Source organism: Puccinia triticina, chromosome 5A, assembly GCF_026914185.1.
Source record: "Puccinia triticina chromosome 5A, complete sequence".
Classification (NCBI taxonomy): domain Eukaryota; kingdom Fungi; phylum Basidiomycota; class Pucciniomycetes; order Pucciniales; family Pucciniaceae; genus Puccinia; species Puccinia triticina.
The window spans coordinates 1,554,301-1,578,857 of NC_070562.1; the positions used below are offsets into that span (position 1 = coordinate 1,554,301).

Here is a 24,557-nt window from a genome sequence, read left to right on the forward strand (position 1 = left end):
ATTGAACAAGAGCAATACATGGGCGCTATGGACTGGCCATACCAGATCACAATTTCTGGCGTGAAATTCACTCTTTTCTCTCGCGGATACTGGAACGGATGCCACTACTGGTGTAAGGTTGTACAAAGTGGACGAGGCAGTACCAGAGGTGTCTGGTTGCACGATGATTGGCAGAACAATGGCAACGCTTGACTTTTGAATACTGACATGTCATCAATTGGAGGCCGCCAGTGCCACCCTTTCACGAGTTGGCTTTTCTACACCCGTGTATGGACATCCGGGGAGAAGGAGCATGTCAAATCTGCAATTGCTAAGATATCCAACGCTAACCCCAATGCCAAAGGTGACATCCCATTTGTTCACTTGGCTGGCATGATCAATCCAAATCCGCAAAACTCTCTTCACACCACCATTCCCTCCTTGGATCCCCTTGAGGATAGGCCAATCAAGCCGTTGATTGTTCGCGAAGGGTATGTTGTTGATGAATTCGACATTTTGGACTCAAGCAATGTCGATGATGCTTCTGAAGAGGCTCAGGATCAAAAGGATAGCGCAGGCAAATTGGATTCCAGCAATGGCAAAGAAGATTTGTCGGACTCAAGTGCAGGCTCATCTCCTGAGTCTGATTCTGAGGAAGCGAAGGCAGTCAGAACTGCTTCAATCCCAAAGAATAAGGTCCCAGTTTCCACAGCGGACATCTCAGCTCGCCCAAATCCAATCAAACCCCCAGCCAAACAACCAATCACATTGAAACTTAAGCTCTCGCAGGTTGTTCCCGAGGTTTCGTCAGAGGACCAAGTCGATGATCCAGCTTGAGTTGCAAAGGCAACTAAGCCAGTCCCATCAAACACTGAAGGCCTTTCAGGCCGCAGAAGGAGCCAGAGGGTTGCAAAAAATTAAACTTCATGTTGATCTGTTTTGTTTCCAATTTTTTCCTTTTGGTTCCCTAAGTGTAAATAGGAAATGCACCTTGCAAAATTATGTTTCTCATTCTTTTGGATATAATTTTACAACATGCATTTCACAAAGTGTGGTATGGAGCTTGTGAATTTGGGGCTGCAGAGGCACAAATTGAAATTTACAAGCCAGTCCTCTTACAAAGTGCAACCCTGTATAATGATGGCCCTGCAAATTTACATTTTGAGAACTGGGGGCTTAATTTTACCCAGTGTTTTTCACAAGGGGTGAGTTTGCAATTGGCTAGATTTGGTCCACAATTTGTAAATTTACACATAACCCCCGGCAAAGCACATTTTTACACAGTACTGACTTTACAGGGCCCTGTACCCTGTAAGAGGCACTTTGTAAAATTCTATATCCCCCTATTATAGTACACCCAACACCGCAAGGACTGCGCGGCGCAAAGCGGCAAGCGTAGCAATTTGGGTCCCACTTTGCTGCACTTTTAGTAGCGGACTGGGTGCTACGCTTTTGGCTTTTTTTTTTTCAAGCAGAAAAGATCCGCAAGAATAGCGAGCTATTTTCAGCAGTGAATAGCCAAATTCCGCGACACTTATTGCTACAGTAGCGGAAAAAACACTACTTTAGCGATTTTGCTGCGCTACTGTAGCAACATTCCAATATCAATCCCCAGCATCATGATTGATGGAGTATTGATGATTAATTGTCATCTAAGGCAGTTTCCACAGAAAGGCGGACTGGCCCGCTATGCTTTTTCAAGAAAATCTGCCCAGTTTGCTACGCTTTTGGCGCTACAAGGCGCTAATAGCCCTAAAAAGCGCCTATTTCGCCGCTACGCTCAACTTTAGTGAAAGCAGAAATTTTTTTGCTGCGCCACGCGCTAATCATATTTAAAGGAGTGGTACTGGCGCTTCGCTACCACTTTAAGTAGCGGCCTTCTGCTCGCCCTATTGCTAATTATCATTTGAAAAAGTGGTACCCCCGCTTTGCTACAAAAAAGCACCGCTTTTTGCAGCTAAGCTTAGCTCTTGCGGTGTTGGTACACCCAAAATACACAACATCAACAACATTTACACATGCATAACAACCTTACATAAATTTAACAGCCCTTAAATTAACAATAACAACTCTTTATATGGTGTCATCAACAAGCTCATCTTGAACCAACCAATCCTATCACTTGATTAAAACTTTCCAAGCTTACCATGGTGGGTCTTGTTATCTGATAGTTAGAAGGGCAGAACTTGCAAATACTTCATCCCCTTCTCCATTCAGCAAAAGGGTTTCACAACCACTTTAAGGCAACCTTAATGTCTGCCACAAAATATCCTGAAATGACCTGGAACAATACTTGATGTATTGTGTAATGTATGTGTAAATTTATGCCATACCTATGCTGAAAACAAGGCCAATTTAATGATAAGGTTTGATTTATCCTCAATCTTTACCAAAGTTCCTCATGTTTTGAAGATCATGATTGTTGACCTCTTTTTGAACCCCTACCCTGTTGGTTTCTCAGAAACTATCTTTATTTTATTTTCAGGGAACACACCAAAAAGCTGCCAGTTTTTCTTAAATTAATGTTTCTATTATAAATGGTTAAAACTCATGATGGAGGGGAGTGAGACTCTGAGAGGTCTGATGTTGCTATGGTACTATGGTTTTACTTTGGCTTCCATTGGCTGAGGGGCCAACTGTCACAAAAACGTGTAACATGTGCGGGCTTGTGTCACAAAAACGTACACGCGCACATTTGGGTGACACACTGTTCAACAAACAACCATAGCATGCCACGCTGAGTGCCCCTGAAATAACAGGGGCTTTGAACAATCCTTTGAAAATTTATCTGATTTTCAGTCATCTGTACACAAATCCCTTTGAGGAGATTTTCTGAAGTCATTAACAAACCCCGTGTAACCTGAGGCTCCCCTGTACTTGTCCCAGAAATCAAACTCCCTGGGTATAAACTCAAGCAGCTGAAGAATATCAATGGTCGGTAGTTATTGCTACGGTAACGGGTAACGTAACAATAACATAATGTTTTTTGGCTGTTATCGTTATTGTTACCAGTAATGGCAGTTCTGGTTGTCGGCGCCATCCCTCATGGCGCGCCTTGGTGCGCCGCCCCGCACCCGCGTACCCAGGCGCGCACTCTTTCTGAAAATGAGGGTTGGCGCGCACCCAGAGAGACTAATTTTGTCAGGAGCTGGGAAAGAGTGTAAAACAAGTCCCAGGACCATCAATAATGGAATTTGAATCCCTGATAGCCCTGGGAATCAAAGTTCAGGGAACTCAAGTGGAAAGTAAAGAGTGAGGGCTAACTGAGGCTTGCAGAGGCTTGATGAAGCCATCATCCTTATGGTCTTCAACCTTCTGCTTGTTCATTCTTTCAACAAGCCAAATCTGCTTTAATATGCGGCCAACTAGAACCTTGCCTGCTGCAACACTGGGTAGTTACGATATGATACGTTATTGAGTGTTTTTTCATATCGTAACTAGTCCCGTTACTGAAAACCATCGTTACGGTAATTAGTAACGACAGGAATCCTTAGCATTCCATATTGTATCACAATCTTCTAGTTTTATTTGTTTATTTCTGGGTACCGTAGCGCCACTAACGCGCCATAACGCCCAGTATTGTGCTTTACCCTGGGGAAGTGTTCTACATACCGCTGAGTGTCAGCTTACCCCTGCATTCTTCTATCTGAAATGTTTCGGGCACAGTACCCACACAGTTGTACTGTTGGATTCCGCGGAATCCGACAGTACAACTGACTGTGTTGGGCCTTGGCGCTGCTAATCCCAGCGACTCCCCCCTGTCATTGAAGCTTAGACATTTTTCGAAATCGCGCTCCCCTGTTGCTTGCCAATCACCAGTAAATCCAAACACTCTTGGTTTTTTGAAACTTTGCTATCAGCTTTATCTTCTTTATAACTGCATCCAAGATGAACCCCAGAACTCAGTCAGAGAAAGGTACCGAAGACCTGGATGCTAGTGGATATGCAACTGACCAGTCTCAACTCCGCCGTTCAAAAAGAGCATCATCGGTGGTTGCGGAGCCAAACATGATTCCAACAGTCTCAGATTCTCGCGTCAGTTTAACGAAATCAGCCAAAACGCCGGCAGCCCCCGCTTCGGAATCTGCTCAGTCAACGGGCCCATCCAAATCAAAAGCTAAGCCCAAGAAAAAGCGAATCATTGAAGACGAGTCCTCTGCAACTGAAGTGGCGCCTGCTATTGTCAGAAAAAAGAAGACGAAGCCAAAGAAACCAAGCAAAAAGGCATCTGTGCGTGTGAATATGATTTCCATTGATTAAACGAGTGGGTGATTAAAGCTTTTGTGATTGATTTGTTTTGAATGTTTTGATTAGGCGAACGCGACTGTTGAAGACTATGACTATAGTCAGGAATCAGATGAATCTATCGAAATTCAGCCTCGCGAAGCTAAGAGAAAAATGGAAAAGGAGTTTGATCATATCCTTGATTTTTATGACGAACCTTTTTGGAAAAAAAATGACAAGCCCAACACTCAGATTAACTACCGCTGCAAATGGTGTAAAACCGTTGTCCGTGCGCACCCGACCTCAAATGGCAACTTGAAGGTCCATCGGGACGGTTCCACTCAGTCGGAAAACAAAAGTGTTGGCTGCGTCAACCGATCAAAAGCCAAGGAAGCTGGTGCAAAATTACCACCCTCCGTTGCCGAACGCAATCTCGCTGAAGCTAAGGGTGGGGGTGATCCGAAGCAAACCGTCATTAGTGGATTTCTTCAGGTCAAGCCATCATTTGTCAACCGGGTTCTCAACCAGTTGATTATGATATGGCAGATTCGCCAGGCGCTGCCATGGACACGGATTGAAGATCCGTACCTTCGTGCAGCTTTTCTGTATGCAAACAACAAGGCCATTCTGTTTGCACGACGTTGGTCGGCCGATGAGTCAAAGAGACTCTACTCAATGCTGAAAAAAAATGTGTTTGATGATTTAAATGTACGCTACAGTACATGTGCTTGCTATTCGTTAAATTTTGCTTTTTGATACTGATTGGTAGCATGTAATTTTCTCATAAGAACCTCGATACAAAGTTCACCCTTATCCATGACGTATGGACAACAAAGGGGAACAGATTCGCATTCATTGGGGCCGCGGTGGCTTACATCAATTCGGACTGGGAGTACACAGTCCAACATTTAACTCTCAAGATGATTCCATGGAAGCATCATGGACATTTACTTGCACGGCCAATTGCTAGCCTCCTCAACAAAAAAAAACTGTTCCAAAAAATGTTGGCACAGACTACTGATTCCGGTTCAAACAACAACACTATGGCCAGCGAGATGTATAGCTTGATATACGCCAACAAACCACCAGAGACCAGCTCGTGGGATCCGATGACCATGCACGTCCGCTGCTTCTGTCACAAGCTAGCGCTGATTGTGAATGCCGGCCTGGCCTCTTTATCACTGAAAACGCTTCCCCCAGCAAAAGCCAAGGAGTCGGTCCTTGGATTTTTCCCCGTTCTAGGGAGACTTGTCGAGGAAGACGAGGATGCAGTTGAAACTTTATGCTCGGAGTCGTCTGGTTCAGCCTTGGGCGTTGATTTGGACCCAATGGCCACAACAAGTCTGATTGAAGACAATTGCGCTTCTCAAAGCGACTACGGTAATGCTGATGATGAGCTGTCTGATACCAATGTGGCTCCCACTCCCACTCCAGCTTCCAAAATCAATCCTGACGATGAACCAGTCACAGAAAAACATGCAAATACAACCATGCTTCAAGCACTTACAACAAAGTTGGATGTTGTGATCAAACAAATCACCCGGTCTGCAGCTCAGCGAGCAAGTTTCAATCGCATGGCCAACAAGATGGGTGTTAAGGTGGCGCCATTGATTGCGGGTTACGGGATCCGCTGGAATGTGAAATACGAGAGCCACCGCAAAGCACTTGATGCCCAAGAAGTAATTGACGCACTTCTCAAGGAAGATCAAGCCCAGGAAGAAACCGGGGTATTCGACAACGTGCATTTTTCTCCTCGGGATTGGGTTTGGATTGACAAATTAAACCGCGAGCTTGAGGTGTGTATTCTCAATTAATTTACACAACTTGACTGCCACTGATCATACGACCATTGACAGGTTTTTGTTACGCTTACCGCACAAATGGAAGGGAATCAGCCCACCGGGGCGCACGTGATTCCTAAATATTTGGAGCTTAAGGAGCAGCTATCCGGAAAGCTCGATCGCGCCGAAGAGAAGGACCCATTGTATCCAATGTACTATGCCATGCTCAAGCGGGTTGAAAAGTACTTGGCGGAGGCGATGGACTGTGAGACGCTGCTACTTGCCACTCTTATTCATCCATGCTTTCGGATCCATATTTTCGAACTGGTCTTTGGAGCCAAAAGCAAAGAGGTCAAGGATTGTCTTGAACTTCTCAACCGTCGGTTCCTGGACTTCAAGCAAAAACCAGTCTGCGGCTCAACCTTGGCCGACCCATCCGAGATCACATGTTTAGAAAATACAACAGCATCCGATTCAGACTCCCTCATGTCACGGCTTGCGTCCCGTATGACTCAGCAAACGACTCCGCAGGAAAACGAAATAGAATCTTTCCTCAAAGCCGAACTCGCCTTCAACAGCAAGTCAATTGCCAATAAATCCACTCCTCTGAAGTGGTGGCGGGATCACTGCATGGCTTATCCGACGCTCTCTTGGATGGCACGGGCGTATCTTGGGGTATCTGGGAGTTCGTGTGCAGTCGAAATACTATTCTCCGCTGCTTCCGATGTCTGCAGCAGCAGGCGCGGTGGCTTGAACCCATCTACAATGACTCGCTGTGTCAGTAGTATGATGTGGCTAAGGGAGCAGGTCCCTCTCACTGGTGATTTTGAGGAGGCCGGCAAAGTTTTAAAATCTTTGGTGCCAGGTCCAAAGAAAAAAGCGCCTGCATGATTTTCGCCTCACTCTTACATACATAGCTTGTTCTTTGGCCCGTTACCATATTGGTTTTTTTTTGCTTTTACATTGAGATCCTACAACGTATCGAGACATGAATAAAAAATTGACCCAAAAGCCCTAACGGCAACAGGAAACCGTTACCAGTAACGACGTGAGTAACGCATAGAAAATCGATACGTTGCCGATACGTTACCGTTACTGGCAACGTAGCTACCCAGTGTTGCCTGCTGCACCCAATTGGTCAAAGCCATCTCCTTCCCATGGGCCAAAATGGGCTGGCTTCTTGATGTCCAATCTTTGGAATGCGTGATACAGACATTTACTCCAGGTTTGAGCTGTTCAAAGAGCACTGTCAAAAAAAGAGAAGAGAAAGCAAAAAAACTGGTAAAGAAAACTCCGAGTATGAATACATGAACCTATACAACTCCTTTCACCAGGAAAAAAAAATAGTCACTTGATGGCAAGTGACATGATGCAGCTTTGGTTTCTGCTCCAGAGCTACTCCAGCGCTGCTCCAAGTCTGCTCCACCAGCACTTGTAGAGCTTGCAGGACTGCACCAGAGCACTCAATGTGGCACAGTCAGCTGATCCTAATTTTTTCCCAGGAACAGCTGATGCTCATCATAAGCTGAGCAGTAGGCATTGACTGAGCCTGGGCCAAAGCTGAGCATTGGCTGAGCCTGGGCCACAGCTGAGCATTGGATATTCCAAGCCTGATACAAATCCAAGTGTCAGCTGGACCAAGAATATTCCAAATCTGAGCATCAGCTTAGCCAACAATGGTCCAAAGCTGAGCATCATCTTGGAAAAGTCTTGTGCAGAGCTTAGGATTAGCTGGGACAATACTGTTCCAAAGATTAACACCAGCTGGGCCAAAACGTTTCAAAAGCTGAGCATCCGCTGAGCCAATGCTGGTACAAAGCTGAGCATTGGCTGAGCCAAGGCTGTTCTAAAGCTGAGTATCAGATGTTTTGAGACTATTCAGAAGATTAATATCACCTGAGCCAAGGCTGTTCCACAGCTGAGCATCAGCTGAGCCAAGGCTGGTCCACAGCTGAGCATCAGCTGAGCCAAGGCTGGTCCACAGCTGAGCATCAGCTGAGCCAAGGCTGGTCCGCAGCTGAGCATCAGCTGAGCCAAGGCTGGTCCACAGCTGAGCATCAGCTGAGCCAAGGCTGGTCCACAGATGAGCATAAGCTGTTACAGGAGTGGTCAGAATCAGAATCTGAGCATTGGCTGGGCCAAGATTTATCCAAAGCTGAAAATAAGCTGAGCCAATACTGGTCCAAAGCTGAGCATTGGCTGGGCCAATGATAGTCCTAGTATGAGTCTAAGATGAGCCATGAGTGGAATAAAGCTGAAACGCAGCTGGGCCAGGACTGGTTCTGATCTGGGCAACAAAGCTGAGCATGAGCTGGGCAACAAAGCTGAGCATAAGCTTGGAGCTAAAGCTGAGTATCAGCTGACCAGAAATGGGGATCAGTGGTGCCCAGTGAAAACTGAGGATCTCCTGTGGAAATTCTGAAAGTGGTTAGATGGTGGGTAGATGGTAGGTAGATGATGGGTAGATGGTGGGTAGATGGTGGGTAGCCTGCTGGAGCTGGCATGATGTCACTTGTCATCAAGTGACTATTTTTTTTTCCTGGTGTTTCTTACTCCAGCCAAGCTGAAAGCATTTGAAGAAGGTGTTTTTGACCAATAGCAAGCTTGGAATGAGGTGCTCCTCTTGCAAAGATGCCTTCATGGATACACTGCTTGACTTTGATTTGATGGAACACTTTCCTCCACTAATTTCTAAACAAGGTCATTGATATTGATGTGATTATTGCCAACCCCGACAAGGATTCAAACTTGAACCTCAAAGACCTCATGTGCTGATCTACTTGAAAATGTGTCTCCTTGTCTTATGTATATACTTCAAAATTTTATAAATTTTATGATTTTGCAAAAAATTGCTTGGCGCCCCCATCCAAAGGCTCCAGCTGCTGGCATTTTTGAGGCGCCGTCTGGCGCGCACTTTTTCAAAAGTGGCGCCAACAACCAGAATGGCAGTGCAATATTGATATCACACCAAGAGTTTTTTTTTCGCGACAGCCATTACTATATCTGAGCGCAGAGTGACAGATGTTGCAATAAAAAGGCCAAAATAGGGCCAATTTGGCCTTTTATTGCTCAATAACGCATTATCCCCTGGATAACGTGTTACTTTATTGGTAACAGCAACACTGGGTTGCTACGCTAACCATAGCGGTTAGCGTAGCGTAGCGCAGCGCAAATGCGCTATTTTTTAGCGTAGCGTTAGCGCAATCGCACGCATATGCGCTAACGCTACGCGCACGCGGTGCGCAGCTATTTTAGCTGATATCGTAGCGCTAGCGCAGATGCGCGCAATTGCGCTAACGCTACACATGCAGGGCGCAAAAGAGCGCGCGCTACGCTGCGCTACAGCGCCTTTAGCGGGAAAAAAGGGCTTTTTTCCGCTAAAAGCGCTGTAGCGCAGCGCAGCGACTGTAGCGGCGCGCTAACGCTAACAAAGAATTGGCGCGCTGTTAGCGCCGCTGAAAATTAGCGCAGCGTAGCGGCGCTAACAGCGCGCTAACGCTATGCAAAATAGATGGGCGCTTTTTGCCGCTACGCTAACGCGTAGCGTAGCGTAGCGACCCAGTGTTGGTAACAGCCTCAAAAAAAGAGGCCTGTTCCGTTACGCGTGATGCTGCTTTTCGCACGTTACTGATAACAATAACGGCGCAAAAAGTAACAGCGGGTACTTACTTTACAAAAATCCCGCAGATATTGTAAAGTAAAGTAACTACCCACCGTTGAGAATATGTAACATAAATTTACACATGCATGAGTGTGTCACATTTTCAATCACTGAGCCAATTGATGCCAAGCTGAGTGTGCATGCAGCACCAAGGGCTTAGATGGACCCTTCACAAATTCTATGTAATTTTGAGCAATATGTACAGAAATAATTTTAGGAAGATTTTATGAAGTCATACCCAACTCCTGGTTAATCCAAGGTTTGTTCCCCTGGACTTTTCTCTTAACTTGAAATATGTTGCAAAAAAAAAACAGCAACTGGAGAATGTTTCACACAAATTTGCATGTGCATATTTTTGTGACACACTAACATATATTAAGCTTCTTGCAATTTGTGATAAGCACATGATAAATTGAAATAAATCATTCCTGTGTAAAATCCCTTGTTTCCACCAAGTATTTGATATTGCTTTGCATGGAAGTTTCAAACGTGTTCTAAAATAATTCCAATAATACATAGAGTCAAGTTGGAGTTGTTTTCAAGCTGACTCCAAACCCATTCGAACATGCCTTAAGCTCAATTGAGCATCATCTCAACATAAATTCATCAAGACTTGAGCATTTTTTGAGGTTAATGTCCCAGGATATATTTATAACAGGGTTCAAAAAGTATTGTGCAATGGCACTTGCATGCAAGTGCCAAGCAAACTCCCATGGTGTGCATACTTATGTCTTTGGACAATAAGCTGCAGAGCTTATTCTCAATGTATTCACAATATTCATTACTTCTTCCACATCAGGTGCTGGCGTACTTGGGAAGTGTAACCATGTGTATACCGCTGGGACCTGCTCCAAAAATCATTTAAATAGGCAGTACCTACTGCACCGCTGTGGTGATCAATTCTGGAACACATGTCATTTTAGCAAAGCGTTAGCACAGATATGCGCAATTGCGCCAACGCTAAGCACGCAGGGCGCAAAAGAGCGCACGCTAAGCTGCGTCCACCACTATCAAAAGTGTGTCCACCACTATGAAAAGTGCGTCCGCCACTATCAAAAGTGCGTCCACCACTATCAAAAGTGTGTCTGGCACTCTGAATAGTGCATCCGCCATTATGAGATATGCCTTTGGCAATATTGTAAGTGTCTTTGGCACCATGATATTTTTGAAGGATGACCTCCTCAAAAATTTATTGGCCAGAAATGAGCCAAAAGAAGTCAAAAACACAAAAAATGTCATTTTTTGGGTGTTTTTAATGTATTTTGGAGGTTTTACGTCAAATATCTCCGAATACTTGAATATTCAACGAATCAGTATTTGACGGGCCCAAAAAACGCGTCAAATACCACTGTGCTATGGTCTGGGGGAAAGGTATAATATGACCCTGGGGAGGGTATCTTAGCCTTGCCAACAAGATGCCAGCTTTTTATATGTATTTTTTTTTTGGCTGGGGACTGGAGGCCCGAGTGCTAAGCGGGTTCGGGTCAGCCTGGCATTTGAGAGGACAGACTGAGTCGGGCCGACCCGTGGGCCTGACCGAGCCTGCCCGATTATCATGTGCTACATGATCAAAGTTCCCATAAAAATTTAGCGGCTTCACACTTCACCCAGCATCATCACAAGTTTAAGAGTCGACCACCGACCACCGAAGAGTGTGTCGAAACGGACCCAAGACACACGCCCTTCGGGGGAGCCAGCCTGGCGGAGGGACTCACCAAGGTTGCAGACCGATACCAAACCGTCGATCTAAATATGAATCGTCGCCATCCGCTCCCTGATTCGCTGCTGGATAACTTCGCCACTCTAATGCAGGACTGCAACAAGCTGGCAACCGGGCCGCCGCAGCAGTCATCCCACTGCCCCAGTGAGTGCACATCCGACTTTCAATTCATGAGCAGTGCGTGAAATGGATAATTAAGATCCTAATTCATTAATTATCGCCTTAGCAGTTCTCACATCCAAGTTCCAGTGCTTACATGCAGCAATCCGCACGTACTCTGCCGCATTTGAGGTATCCGCTGGTGTCTTCCGATCGGCAGTCCCAGTTCACGTCGATCAGCTCAAGACGGTTTTCTTGCCGGCGTTGCTGAAGACCATCGTCCGCTTGAACGATATCCTGCTCTGCGGCGGCCCCGGGCGAGCGGATGGCCCGTCCTGTAACCAGCTCGCGCTCCGCACATTGCTCGACGCGGAGCAGACAATCAACCAGATCGAGGCTCTGATGGGCCCACTCTGGACGGCGGTCCATGAGGAAGATCATCAGAAGGCCCAGGACTTATCCGCTCTTTCGAAGTTTTTGGTTCGAAAAACAGGTCTCGTCGATGTGGAAAAGCATCGAGAGTCTGTATGGCGCGTATGTCGAGCTGCTCCCTATCTGTGGAATTCTCGAGCAAGTCGACGTCGTCGAGCCGGTTAGAGGTGATCGATCTGTCCGGATAAGCGCGCTCAACGCCACCTGCGCCCGCGCGAGGGCCGACATCCAGGGGTTCATCCAGTGGCTGGATCTATCCGACTTCAGAGTCCTCCAAGACGTGTGGCAGTCAAAACTCTATGACGAACTCCACAAGGCAGCGACGCAGGCCCTTCCGGCGACGTTCCGAGAGTTCCAAGAAACTGACGAGCATCATGTATTCTTTCGACAAACTTTCCCCGACTGCATCTTGGTCGTGAGGCTACTGGAGATCTTGATACGCAAACTGGCGGGGCCGGACAACAAGGAACTTGCGCAAATGCCCACCGCTCAGCATACGGCCCTCCTCAGAGCAATCTCCCCCATGGCTAGAGGTCTCCTCGACGATATGGACAGCATCACCTACGGGGCTGACTTTCGCCCAAGACCAGCGGCGGCGGTCGCTGCCAATGTGGCCCGAGCAAACAAGGTCTTCATGCAGTACTTCGATCTGCAACAACCTCAGCCGCTCCCAGATCATCGTTCCGGGATGGCCTTTCGAGACTGGTGGATGAGCTGGAATCGACTTTTCGATCTGGCCCTCGCGCGCTTTCATGATAGCCACTACCAAGCATTCCTCAAATTGGCATCGGTTGATTACTAGTCTCCTTCATAGTATCCAGATAGGACCCTGGCAACCCCCTATAAATGGGCGGCATGAAAATGTATGAATTATTTGGCAAAATCACAAAATGGTATGAATGCCTTTTTTTGCCATTAAGGGTAGGCACCTCAAATGTATGAGATTTTCCTCAGAGAAGGGAGGGTAGTAATGAAAAATGTATGAGACCAGCTGGTAGCCACCAAGCGCTCCCTCTCGACCCCCCCTCGACAGGACCTGTCAGGATGGTCAACAGTCAAATTTGTTCATTGGTGCCAATTTAGCGCGAAGTGCGCACCCAGCCATTTGTTGATGACCTTTCCGGTTGATGAATTTTTTTTATCTTGCCATGTCTCAACCTTCATTCTTGGAACACTGGGAAAAAGAGTTCCTACATATGAAAGCTCTTGCAAAAAAAAAAAAATAAAGCGTGATCAGTTGATTGTATTCATTCAACATTAGTACAGTAATTCAAGACATTTTATTTCTTATTTTGTTGTTTTTTCATGTGCACTGGCGCCCTTGAAGCTAGAAAAAATGGATAGCTTCAAAAAAACAGGCTTGCACCCCCTCCCGCGGAAAAAAATGGTAGGCATGAAATATGTATGAAATTTTTTGAAATCCTCTGAGGGTACACATGAAACGTGTATGAATGGGCTGTGAAAATGTATGAATTTTGGAAAAATTGGGGATTTTGCATGCCACCCATTTATAGGGGGTTGCCAGGGTCCTATCCAGATCCAAACGCACAAGGTTACCCCTGGGCACAGGGCTCTTGCACTTTTCTTTCTCCCTGTTCCATTGTAGAAATCAAAAGTGTGACAGCTCCTGTAAAGCCCGCACATATCGCAGACTTCACAAGAGAGTCACAGAAGTATCACCTGCAACCAGATACTGAGAGCATTTGCATTCATTTGGTTAAGTTGGTGATTTCTGGAAACTTACCACTGTGAAAAAAACTCAAGAAACTGCTGCCAGTTGACATGCAATGTTACAAAGGTGCCTTTGTAATATTGCATGTCAACTGGACAGGGTGAACCTGCAGGGATAGTCCCGGAGGCTGGGTAAAAGATGCACACTTAACTCTGGTTTTTGGTTGTTGGTTCCAGAGTGAGGATGGAAGCAAGGGTGCTCAAGCTGATCAGCAAGTCTGTGTCCCCCGCTTTAATCGATGGGATGTAGAGGGGAGGGGGAGCAATCACTTAGGAGGAAAGCTTGCTTGCACGCGGGGTCAGGTGCCACATAGATCGCCATCAACCTGCTCTATTCATTGATCTATGTAGATGCAGCAGCAGCGGGTAACAAGCAATCCCATCACGAGAAAGAAAGAAGTGGAAGAGACAGTAAGTATGTCACATCCGGCCCCCGCCGGCTAACAGCTGGGACCTGATCATGAGGTTGAACGCTGTTCCTTCGCGCGCCAGCTCGTCGAAGCTGCCAGCCTCGACGATCTTCCCGTCCTCCATACTACACAGACAGACAAACAAAACGATCAGCGACCCGAGACGAGGCGAGGCGCGGACAGAGGAAGGGAAGAGGGGACTGACTAGACGATCTTGTCGGCGGTCTTGAGCGTGCTGAGGCGATGGGCGATGATGACGGTGGTGAGACTGCGGGAGTTCATGACGCTCTGGATCGCCAGATTCACCTCGTTCTCGGCCCCGGTATCGAGGGCGGAGGTAGCCTCGTCGAGGATGAGCAGTTTGGGGTTGCGGACGAGGGCGCGGGCGATGGCGAGGCGCTGGCGCTGGCCGCCGCTGAGCTGGATGCCCTTCGGCCCCACCTCGGTCTCGAAGCGCAGCGGCAGGGCCTCGATGAACTCCAGCGCATTCGCCAGCCCCGCCGCCTCTACCATCATACTCTCCGACACGATCCCCGGAAGGCCGTAGCTGATGTTCGTGCCCACCGTCCCGCTCAGTAACGCCGGATCTTGCGGGACCGCCCCGATGTTCGCCCGCCAGGACTCCGCCGTGAAGCTCCCGATCGGCTCGTCGCCATATAGGATCCCGCCCGATTGTGGATCATAGAACCGCAGGAGTCTTTGTTCATCATCAAAAGAAACACCATTCGATCTCTTGTCTGTATCGTTTGAAGAGAGAAAAGAGAGGAACCAACAGGTAGGCGAGTGTGCTTTTGCCACTTCCAGAGGAGCCGGCGATAGCAAGCGAGGTGCCGGGAGTGATCGTGAGATCGAGGCCCTTCAGGATAGGAGTATGCGGCCTCGCAGGATAGGAGAAGTGGACGTTTTGGAAGACGACAGGTTTCAAGGGCTCGGTGGGACTCAAGACGCGGCCTTCGCCCAGCTTGACAGAGACCTAGCAGAGAGACCACGCCGTTAGTTCTTCTGGTTGAAGGATGCAAGAGGAGGGGGATGTGGACTGACTGGCTGGGCATCCAGGAGGTCGAAGATCCGGCTGCTCGCGCCCAGCCCTTTCATGAGTGTTGCGAACCAGCTGCTCAGACTTATCAAGGACGAGCCAACATAGGCTGTGTACATCATCAGGGAAGACCTAGTTGATCCGATCAAGGGTGAGTATCTTTCTGTTGGGATTGGGAAGAAAGCATGCCCACAGATCGCCGACTGAGATCTCTCCTCGACTGACGAGTGTACCCCCGTAGGTCAGTAATGCGATGATCGTCGCATTGCCGGTAAACCCACTGCAGTAAAGAAATCCAAAAAGAGAGAGTAGATGAGATAAGTGTTGAGATCACAGAGGTAGATAGAAAGAGGTTCGATCGCGCCTGCCTCCGAAGAATAAGCCTCTCGCATAGGCTTCCTTGCGTGCGAGTTCGAAGAGGGTGTTAGCCTTTCTGTCGAAGCTGCTGATTTCGGCAGGGACGGCATTGAAGGTATGTACGGTTCGGAGCTGGTTGATTTTCTCCTCGGTGTGGCTGGTGATCTGGGCGAGGGCGATCTGTGTGGCGCGGGAGAGTTTTTTGAGGTATTGGCCGAAGAAGACGGCGCCGATGGCTGTGGGGGGCACGACGGTGAGCATGACGAGGGTGAGCTTGGAGGAGATCAGGAACATCATCGAGACGCCTGCGAGGACGGTGGCGAGGGCCTTGGTGCCGTCTGCCAGATCGCGGGTGATCGAGTCCCCGACCAGATGGCAGTCGCTGCTGAGTCTTGAGACCAGGTCTCCGGTGCCATGGGAGATGTTGTTGTTGTTGTTGTTGGTGGTGGTGGTGGTGGTGGTGGTGATTTGGTTGTTGGTGGAGGAGGAGGAGGAGGCACGGAGGTCGTGCCAGGAGATGTCGGCGCGCATGATGGATGCGAAGGCGGCGCTGCGGAGCCGGTTGATGATGCGCTGGCCGGCGATGTGCATGAGGATGATCCGGAAGGTGTTGGCGCCGGAGCCGAGGAGGAAGAGGCCGGTGAGCAGGCCGACGACGGTGGGCAGGTCGCTCGAGAAGGCGCTGAGCTGGGCGGGGCTGGTGAACACGTCGATGACCCGGCCCCACAGGAAGGGCATCGACAGACTGACGGAGGACGAGACGGCGAGGAGGCCGCCGGCGATCGACAGCGTCTTTGATTCTGGCCGGGCCAGGGTGACCAGCCGGCGGAGGTCGGAGAGGGAGACCGGCTTCGGGCCATCGGTTTTCTTGGGTGCTGTTGTTGTTGCTGCTGTTCGTTTCTGGGGCAGCCCGGCGTGGGTTCGTGCTGCTGCTGCCAGGCGGGGGCTCAGCCTGAGTGCTGTCCGACTCCGGCCGAGGCTGGGCAGCTGCAGTCCGAGGCGGGCGAGGTGGGCCATCGTGGGTGGTTGTGGGCTGGGGGCTGCCCTGGCCATCCACTTGCCACTGGCTGGTCGCCCCCCAAAAACAGCTCCAAAAACAGCACTAACCTGGGAGACAGACAACTTAGCCTGAACCTCCTATGTAATCGACGGCCAGATCCCCCAATCGTCTCCGGTCTAATTAGGGTGTTATCCCATCCTTGAAGACCATATTTCTTCCTTTCTATTTCCATTCGTTCAGCCTCGAGATGTTTTCCCCACAAATCTTTCAGGAATCAGGCCAGATCGGTCGCATTAGGGGATATCACACGGATGTCACTGGGCTTGAAGGCGAGTGATGTGATGTGATTGTCCTCAGGCCCATCGCCGCCCGCCCGAACAGGCCCGCCCACACCAGCTCTGCATGTTAATTCACCAGGCATATGTACTTCTCCGACCCCAGCTATCAAGCTACCTCGTTGGACTGTTTTTCGCGGCCAATCTCGGATCATGCGGACATCACTACACAACCTCTGGGGGAGAGGCGCTGAGGGCGGCTCTGACCACGGCGCGGGCGTTCGGCGTGAGTGAAGAAGAGGTCAGATGACCCTAGTCTGACAACCTTTCTGGACTCCGGATCAACGGACACTAATCCACTGCACTAAATTCAAGCAGAGTTCAGAGTCGAGGAACGCGATCGACGCCGTGCTTGAGCAGCCGGAGCATGCAGGCCGAGAGCTCATACGCCATCTCTAACCGATCCGAGCGCCGGAAGACGTCCACTGCCCTATTCGTCGGAAGCCCGCCACTCGCCCGGAAACCGCATGATCAAGAAGCGCTCGAAAGCTGGCAGCCCTTTGGTTGATTGCGAGATTTGACATCGGCTGCGTGTCCGTGAGATATAACCGGGAAAATGGTTACAAACGACAAGTTGGGAACGCAAGTCAGCCGGTTGCCACCGACGCTCCAACCCAGCAAGTGTCGACTCTCGCCGCCGCTGCTGACTAGAGATGAAATCGAAAAACTCACAAGACATCGCATATATAACACGATGCCGCTCCTCCCTCCCATTCCACATCCGACGCCTAGCAAGTTCCACCTCCACCTCCAAATTCGACATTTCCTTCACCACAACGCTTTGCTCAGCAATATTTATAGAAACCAGCAATCCACACCGCACTGTGAGCCCCGTGTTGCTGATGTCCACCCACAACTAAGCTTGTAACTGACTTTTCATCCTCTTCGAGTTTAGACTAGTCCTCACTACCACCGACGGAATTCGCCATGTTCAAACCAGCCTTCATCCTCCTTGTCCTGGCCTTGGCCAACAGTAAGTACTCGTGTTGCCTGTTCTTCCCAATTCTCGAAGCTTGTTTCTGACAGATCTGGTTACTTCTGACGACCAGACGGATTGGCCACGCCGTTGCCTCACGGGAGTCAGGACAGCTACAGCACCCCGAGCACCGCCTCATCTCCAGCGGACACTGTCCCCTCGCCCCCAGTCCCCGCACCCCACGACTCAGCGGTCAGCCCGTCCGGCCACCCTGCTCCGGTGATCCAACCTCCTCCCAAAGAAGGCTCGATAGCTAGCTCTACCAACAAACCCCCCAAGAGCAGCTACAGCGACGCGCCCGCACCTGCCCCCGTCAAGCCTCCATCTCCAGGCGGCTCAGTTGTCAGCCCTTCCGCTAAACCGCACGATAGCAACGGGGCTCCCTCTCCGGCCGGCTCCATTGCTAGCTCTACCGACAAACCCCCCAAGAGCAGCTACAGTGACGCGCCCGCACCTGCCCCCATCAAGCCCCCATCTCCGGGAGCATCAGTTGTTAGCCCTTCCGCCAAACCGCACGACAGCAACTGGGCTCCTTCTCCGGCCGGCTCCATTGCTAGTTCCACCGACAAACCTCCCAAGAGCAGCTACAGTGACGCGCCATCTCCGAACGGCTCGGCTGCAAGTCCTTCCGGCAAACCAGCCAAGAGTAACTACAGTGACTCTTCGGCCCCTGTCCGCGCCCAGCCTCCATCTCCGGTAGGATCAGTCGTCAGTCCTTCCGACAAATCGCCAAAGGACGGCTACAGCAATTCTGTGCGACCACCAACTGGCTCGCTCGCCAGCTCTACCAACCAACCTCCCAAGGGCTCCTACAGTCAGACTCCCAAGCCCCCAAAGGACAGCACACCCAACTGGGCTCCCCCTCCGGCCGGCTCGATTGCTAGCTCTACCGACAAACCCCCCAAGAGCAGCTACAGTGACGCGCCCGCACCTGCCCCCGTCAAGCCCCCGTCTCCGGTCGGATCAGTTGTTAGCCCTTCCGCCAAACCGCACGACAGCAACTGGACTCCCTCTCCGGCCGGCTCCATTGCTAGCCCTGCTGACAAATCCCCCAAGGGCAGCTACAGTGACGCGCCATCTCCGAACGGCTCGGCTGTCAGTCCTTCCGGCAAACCTGCTAAGAGTGACTACAGTGACTCCTCAGCTCCTCCATCTCCGGTTGGATCAGTCGTCAGCCCTTCCGACAAATTGCCAAAGGACAGCTACAGCAATTCTGCTCCACCACCAACTGGCTCGCTTGCTAGCTCTTCCAACAAACCTCCCAAGGGCCCCTACAGCGGCGCACCATCACCGCCCGGATCGCGTGCCAGTCCTACCGAAAAGCCTCCCAAGAGCAACTACAGTGAAACCCCATCTCCGGTCCGGTCCGCGGTCAGCCCTTCCAGCAAACCTTCTCACAGCAACTACGGTGACACGTCTGCCCCCGCCCCCGCCCCTCCCATGCCTCCGGCCAACTTGGACGTTAAACCACCTGGTAAACTTTCCGATGACAACTACAACAAGCCGTCTGGCCCAGTTGCCAGCACACCTCCACCTGCGACCAGTGCGGTCGTGAGCCCTTCCGCCCAACCCCCATCGCCAATTACTCCCGCCAGCGACAGCACTAAGGAAGGCTACAGCAACGGCGCGGGACCAACAACTGACGCTCCCCAAACCGGTACAACTGTTTCCCCCACGTCCCGTCTCGGCGATGGCTTACCCGTTGCTACAGGCGCAGGCGGAGGACCGGGTGCAACTAATGGCGGTTTCCCCGGCGGCATAGGTTCAGGTGTGCCCGGTGATGTGGCTCCTGGCGGCATTGTGTACAGCGGCGGCGCATACCCAGTCCCCAGCGGAGGCTCCGCTGCTTGGGGCGCTGGATCCAATGACCCCAGTGCCGGCAGCTTCGGCGGAGTGGCCACTGGATTCAACGGGATCGGTGGCGGCGGCGCTTACTCCCAAGGCAGCTCTTCTCACCAACAGTTCGACCACTCCTCGTACTCGTCCAGCGACGGGACGGCATCGGATCTCTTCGGAGCCGGAGGCTTCTCCCAGTCCGCCTCCAACGGAGCTCACTATCGAAGCGACAGTAACTCATACAACACCGGATACTTCTAGTTGTGATATTTTTCTGCCCAATCTGAAAGTTCGCTCGCCTGTCTGTTTTTGTCTCGCTCATGTGCTCTCTGCTCCCATCAATGTTCCCCATGTTGTATCTCCGTTTAATCTCGTGTATTTTGTCTGTTGAGTACAACATTCATTCCTCAGCAAGTAATCCATTTCTCGCAACAGAGTAATCAATTTGGGAAGTGTATGAAACAATCACAATCATGTGCATGTTTTACAAGTTGAACTTACTTCTCTGGCGGAACCACCGATGCGAGGGCCCTAGTGACCTTGATTTTCCGTTTGGATAACAGGATGAATTTTGGTTGCCCCCTTCCATTCGTCAATTGCGACTTCGTTGACCTAACATAGAGTTGACGAGGCGTGCTCTACCACCCGGACACATTGCCTGTTTGGCTTCTCAAAGGAAGACAACCCTAACCCTAACCCTGACCATCCTCATGAGTCCACTGGAGCAGGCCCAACTGCTTGGCCAGGTTTCCTCATTGTCCTGCAAATTCGGTTTCGCCTTCGTCTTATCAACTGGAGGATTTTCAATCAGTTGATTCCAGCTGTCAGGTCAGTCGAAATATTCACCCTCTGGAACCTCTCGGTTGGTAAAGTTGGTGTTGTCACAAATGCTCCGTTCTCTTCTGCTGCGTCGCGTTTGATGTCATCCTGTGCGTGCTCGTCGTAATACGCTTTGGTCACGTAAACCCGGCCGAGTATTGTCCTCCAGTTGGTTCATCATCGAGTCTGTTTCGTCACTGTTATTCGTTCTGCTGCCGCTAGAAGAGAGGCTCGCACCCGGACTTCTCATCTCCTCAAATAGGTCTTCAAGCAATAAATAGGCGATGGTCCCTCGTTCGATGGACGCCCCCTATATGTACATCGCTGCGTGCCAGTCGATGTTTGGGTGGCCAATTCGGCGCAGACTGAAGAGGGAGTATCGACACCCTGGCGGAAGCTGAACAGCTTCATTGCGGATATTCTTTTGCCCAGGCCACCCAAACATCGACTGGCACGCAGCAATGTACGTATGGGGGGCGTCCATCAAACGAGGGACCATTGCCCATTTATTCCTTGAACACGAGATGAGAAGTCCGGGTGCGAGTCTCTCCTTCTAGCGGCAGCAGGACGAATACATAACAGTGACGAAACAGCAGACTGAATGATGAAGGAATGGTCCAACACTTCGAGGACAATACTTGGCCGGGTTTACATGACCAAAGCGTATGACGACGAGCACGCACAGCTTTAGGGTGCAGGGTCAGAACAATTCCAAGCAACATTTCTTGGATTTTCAGCACTAGGCTGTGGAGTGCTTCGCAATAAATTTGGGGGGTTGAGAAATCGACTCCCAAAAATTAAAAAATCGACTCCCAAATTGAGTTTACGTCGCGCGGACCGCCACGCGACGTCTGTCCCGGGTTCCCATGACCCAATTTTGACCCGGGGGCATTTTGGGAGTTGATTTTGTAATTCCGCAATCCCAAACGGGAGTCGGAATTTTAATTTTGCAAAAAATGCCGGAAAATAAAGAAAAATTTATACCTCTGCACTGGGGCACCCAAAGCCCCCCAAAATTTTACAGCACTCTAAATACACTCTCTAGAGCATATGTTAAGCTTCACGGCATTAGCACACCTCAGGGAGGCCCTGTGTAGCCGGGGGCAGATTTGGCGGATTTCCTACTAATGCAATGCGCCATGTCCTGCGATACAGTGATCCAAATGCCCCCAAAATTCTACAGCACTCTAAATAAACTCCCTAGAGCATATTTTGAGCTTCACGGCATTAGCACACCTCAGGGAGACCCTGTGTAGCCGGGGGCGGATTTGGGGGATTTCCTACTAACGCAATGCGCCATGTCCTGAGATAATATTTTTGCGGTCTGTATTGGTAATTGTAGATAGGAGGGTGGGGGATCCTTTGAGCGGCCTCCGTTTTTTTTTATCTCTTCTTGATCAGAAGATATAGAGGGTTCAAGTGAGGATAAGTGGTAGGAAATCTGCCAAATCCACCCCCCGGCTACACAGGGTCTCCCTGAGGTGTGCTAATTCTGTGAAGCTTAAAATATGCTCTAGGGAGTTTATTTAGAGTGCTGTAGAATTTTGGGGGCATTTGGATCACCGTATCTCAGGACATGGCGCATTGCGTTAGTAGGAAATCCGCCAAATCCGCCCCCGGCTACACAGGGTCTCCCTGAGGTGTGCTAATGCCGTGAAGCTTAAAATATGCTCTAGAGAGTGTATTTAGAGTGCTGTAAAATTTTGGGGGGCTTTGGGTTCCCCAGTGCGGAGGTATAAATTTTTCTTTATTTTCCGGCATTTTTTGCAAAATTAAAATTCCAACTCCCGTTTGGGATTGCGGAATTACAAAATCGACTCCCAAAATGCCCCCGAGTCAAAATTGGGTCATGGGGACCCGTGACAGACGTTGCGCGGCGGTCCACGCGGCGTAAACTTGATTTGGGAGTCGATTTTTTAATTTTTGGGAGTCGATTTCTCAACCCCCTAAATTTGTCCTTGTGGCCGACTCGTTTCTGCACCAACCATAATTCGAGACATCAGGCAATCATGCGCTGCATCACATCCTTCTCTCTCTCAGGGTCTCCTGATTCAGTGCTTGCACTGGGTCCCGAAGCAAGTTCATCGCTATTTGGTGGATAAATCGCAGTTGCCATTGATTGCTTTGCTCACATTGAGAAATGATCTAGCTTAACTAAGCCTCTCGAACGGAGGTTCCGGGGTGAAAGAATGCAGAAGACTAGGAGTTCATTTCTAGTCAGAAAACATTAAGAGATAAAGGAAAAACAATTCTGTTTATGATATCTTGTTATGAGATTTACCTAGGAGCAGGCTATAGACCGCTCTATTCTGAGTAATAATTTAATTTAATGAAAATAACATTGATAAGGAGATTGCTCCTTGTCCTTCCGTTGATGAGATTGAGAGACGTTGAGTGTCTAGCTTGAGAATCGTCTGAGTAAAGCCGCGACGTCGTCTGTTTTCACAAGTACAACATCAGTTCCGGTCTGGTTTCTTTTTATCTCTGTTTCTCTTTGTGCTTACCGCTCTCAGTACCTTGATCAAGGGAGAGTTTGGTGTTCCTGATTTCTATTGGTTTGACTTTGTCTGCCCAAAGATAATCATCGGATGTTTTAGCTCTTTAGCTTTCTTTTCTTTGCCTGGACTTATTCTGTCACTCACCTTTGGTGTTTCCAGAGATTCTGTCTTTCAGCGATGGTTGAAGCACGTTCGTGTTCTTGCTGCCGTGGGAAGTTCCTGCTAACATCAAATCTGATGATTAGTGTTTCATCCCTTGGCGCGGGTTTTGGGCTGCGGAAATTGGTTCGCTTAGCTTACCTCTGTCCGCAGCCAATTTGGATCCCGGTGCTCTTCTACTTTTGTTCAAAGAGTACCGTTCACTCAGGCTTGAAATCTCACACGGGGGACCCCGCCCGGAGGGCTGGGAGGGGCCGCTTTGCGGCCAGCCACAGCCGAGCTTAACTAAGCCTCTTGATTGGAGGGTCGGGGGGGCCCGACCCCGCGTCCCGAAGGGACGCTCTCCGAAGGAGAGGCTTACTTGTAAAGTCAGACCTGCGGCCTGAGGACAGCCAAATTTTGGCAGGGAAATGATAAAAAATAAACTCAAGACAGAATTCCAACTAAACAACAAATCCATTTCAAACACCTTTTGGCATGGTTATAGCTGCCCATCTTGAGAATCTGCTGGCTTTTATTTGGTGAAATTTGGCCATAAATAGCCTGCTCAGCAGACTTTTTTGCAAGGGCATTTGCAGGTTTGGTGAATTGAAGTTTGTTGACCCTCCGGATTATAATTTCTTTGGATCAGACAGAGTCTCACGGTTTTTTTCAAGTATCAACTTACAAACATACAATTTTGATGGAAATTTTAAATTGGCTGCACAATCTACTTTTACAGTTGAACTCTGCCAACAATGACTAGAAAATCAAAATGCATCCCAACGGCAAATCGCACTCTAAGCACTCCATCCGTAAAGGCGAAGCAATAGCCTTCTCCGGAGGGATTCCCAGTGCATGCAAGTACTGCCACGCGCCAAGATCATTTGATCGCTCTTGGTCTCCAAAGTGTGCTGTCAAGATACTCTGTGCAATGTTCTACAGGGTGTGTGAAGCCCCCAGCTGAAAAGAGATGTTGTGAAGTAGGTGATCAGGAAAATTGCTTGGGGTGCGCAGCGTCCAAAGTGAGTTGAAGTTCTGAGATGTCCTGAGGTCTCCATCAATGAGCTGAACTCGCGAGCAAAACTCCTCTGGCTTTAGGCCGATTTGATTGATGATCATTTCGATAACTTGTCCAGAGCCTTCCGCGGAATTATCAGAAGCTTCCATGAGCTTCAGCATCTGAATTTTTGGTGGCGAGCAGTCTATCGGATCAGTTGGAGGAGGCTTCCTTGAGATTGCCAATTTTGGATCTAATGGTTGTGCTATGTAATGATAAATGACTTGTGCAATTCCTTATACTATTCATGCACTAGGGACCAGATCTATCCGGGATTGTATCTGGGCCTGAATTTGGCGGATTGTTCAAAGCTGTCATACTTATCCATCACCCTAGTTGCCAACTGCTATGGGTATGTGGACTTTTGAGGGCTGTACAGATACCAAAAAAAGGCCAGCTTTTCAATGGTCTAGGAGGCGTGACATGAATCTGGGTGGTTGTGGGGGATATTGAGGTTGTAATGCC

General features: G+C 49.4%; 3 protein-coding genes across 3 annotated transcripts; 2 read left to right on the forward strand and 1 right to left on the reverse strand.

Moving 5' to 3' along the window:
- Positions 1-11,397: 11,397 nt before the first annotated feature.
- PtA15_5A164 (uncharacterized protein) lies at positions 11,398-12,698 on the forward strand (the record flags this gene model as incomplete). Its single annotated transcript, XM_053168895.1, has 3 exons — positions 11,398-11,509; positions 11,592-11,887; positions 11,958-12,698. The coding sequence occupies 3 exons, from the start codon at positions 11,398-11,400 to the stop codon at positions 12,696-12,698; spliced, it is 1,149 nt and encodes a 382-aa protein (XP_053020146.1).
- Positions 12,699-14,047: 1,349 nt separating this feature from the next.
- Positions 14,048-16,447, reverse strand: PtA15_5A165 (uncharacterized protein; the record flags this gene model as incomplete). The annotated part of the gene is made up of 4 exons (XM_053168896.1): positions 14,048-14,162; positions 15,267-15,353; positions 15,438-15,812; positions 16,341-16,447. The coding sequence occupies 4 exons, from the start codon at positions 16,445-16,447 to the stop codon at positions 14,048-14,050; spliced, it is 684 nt and encodes a 227-aa protein (XP_053020147.1).
- A 1,245-nt stretch (positions 16,448-17,692) lies between these two features.
- Positions 17,693-19,838, forward strand: PtA15_5A166 (uncharacterized protein; the record flags this gene model as incomplete). The annotated part of the gene is made up of 3 exons (XM_053168897.1): positions 17,693-17,738; positions 17,815-19,112; positions 19,245-19,838. The coding sequence occupies 3 exons, from the start codon at positions 17,693-17,695 to the stop codon at positions 19,836-19,838; spliced, it is 1,938 nt and encodes a 645-aa protein (XP_053020148.1).
- Positions 19,839-24,557: the final 4,719 nt, after the last annotated feature.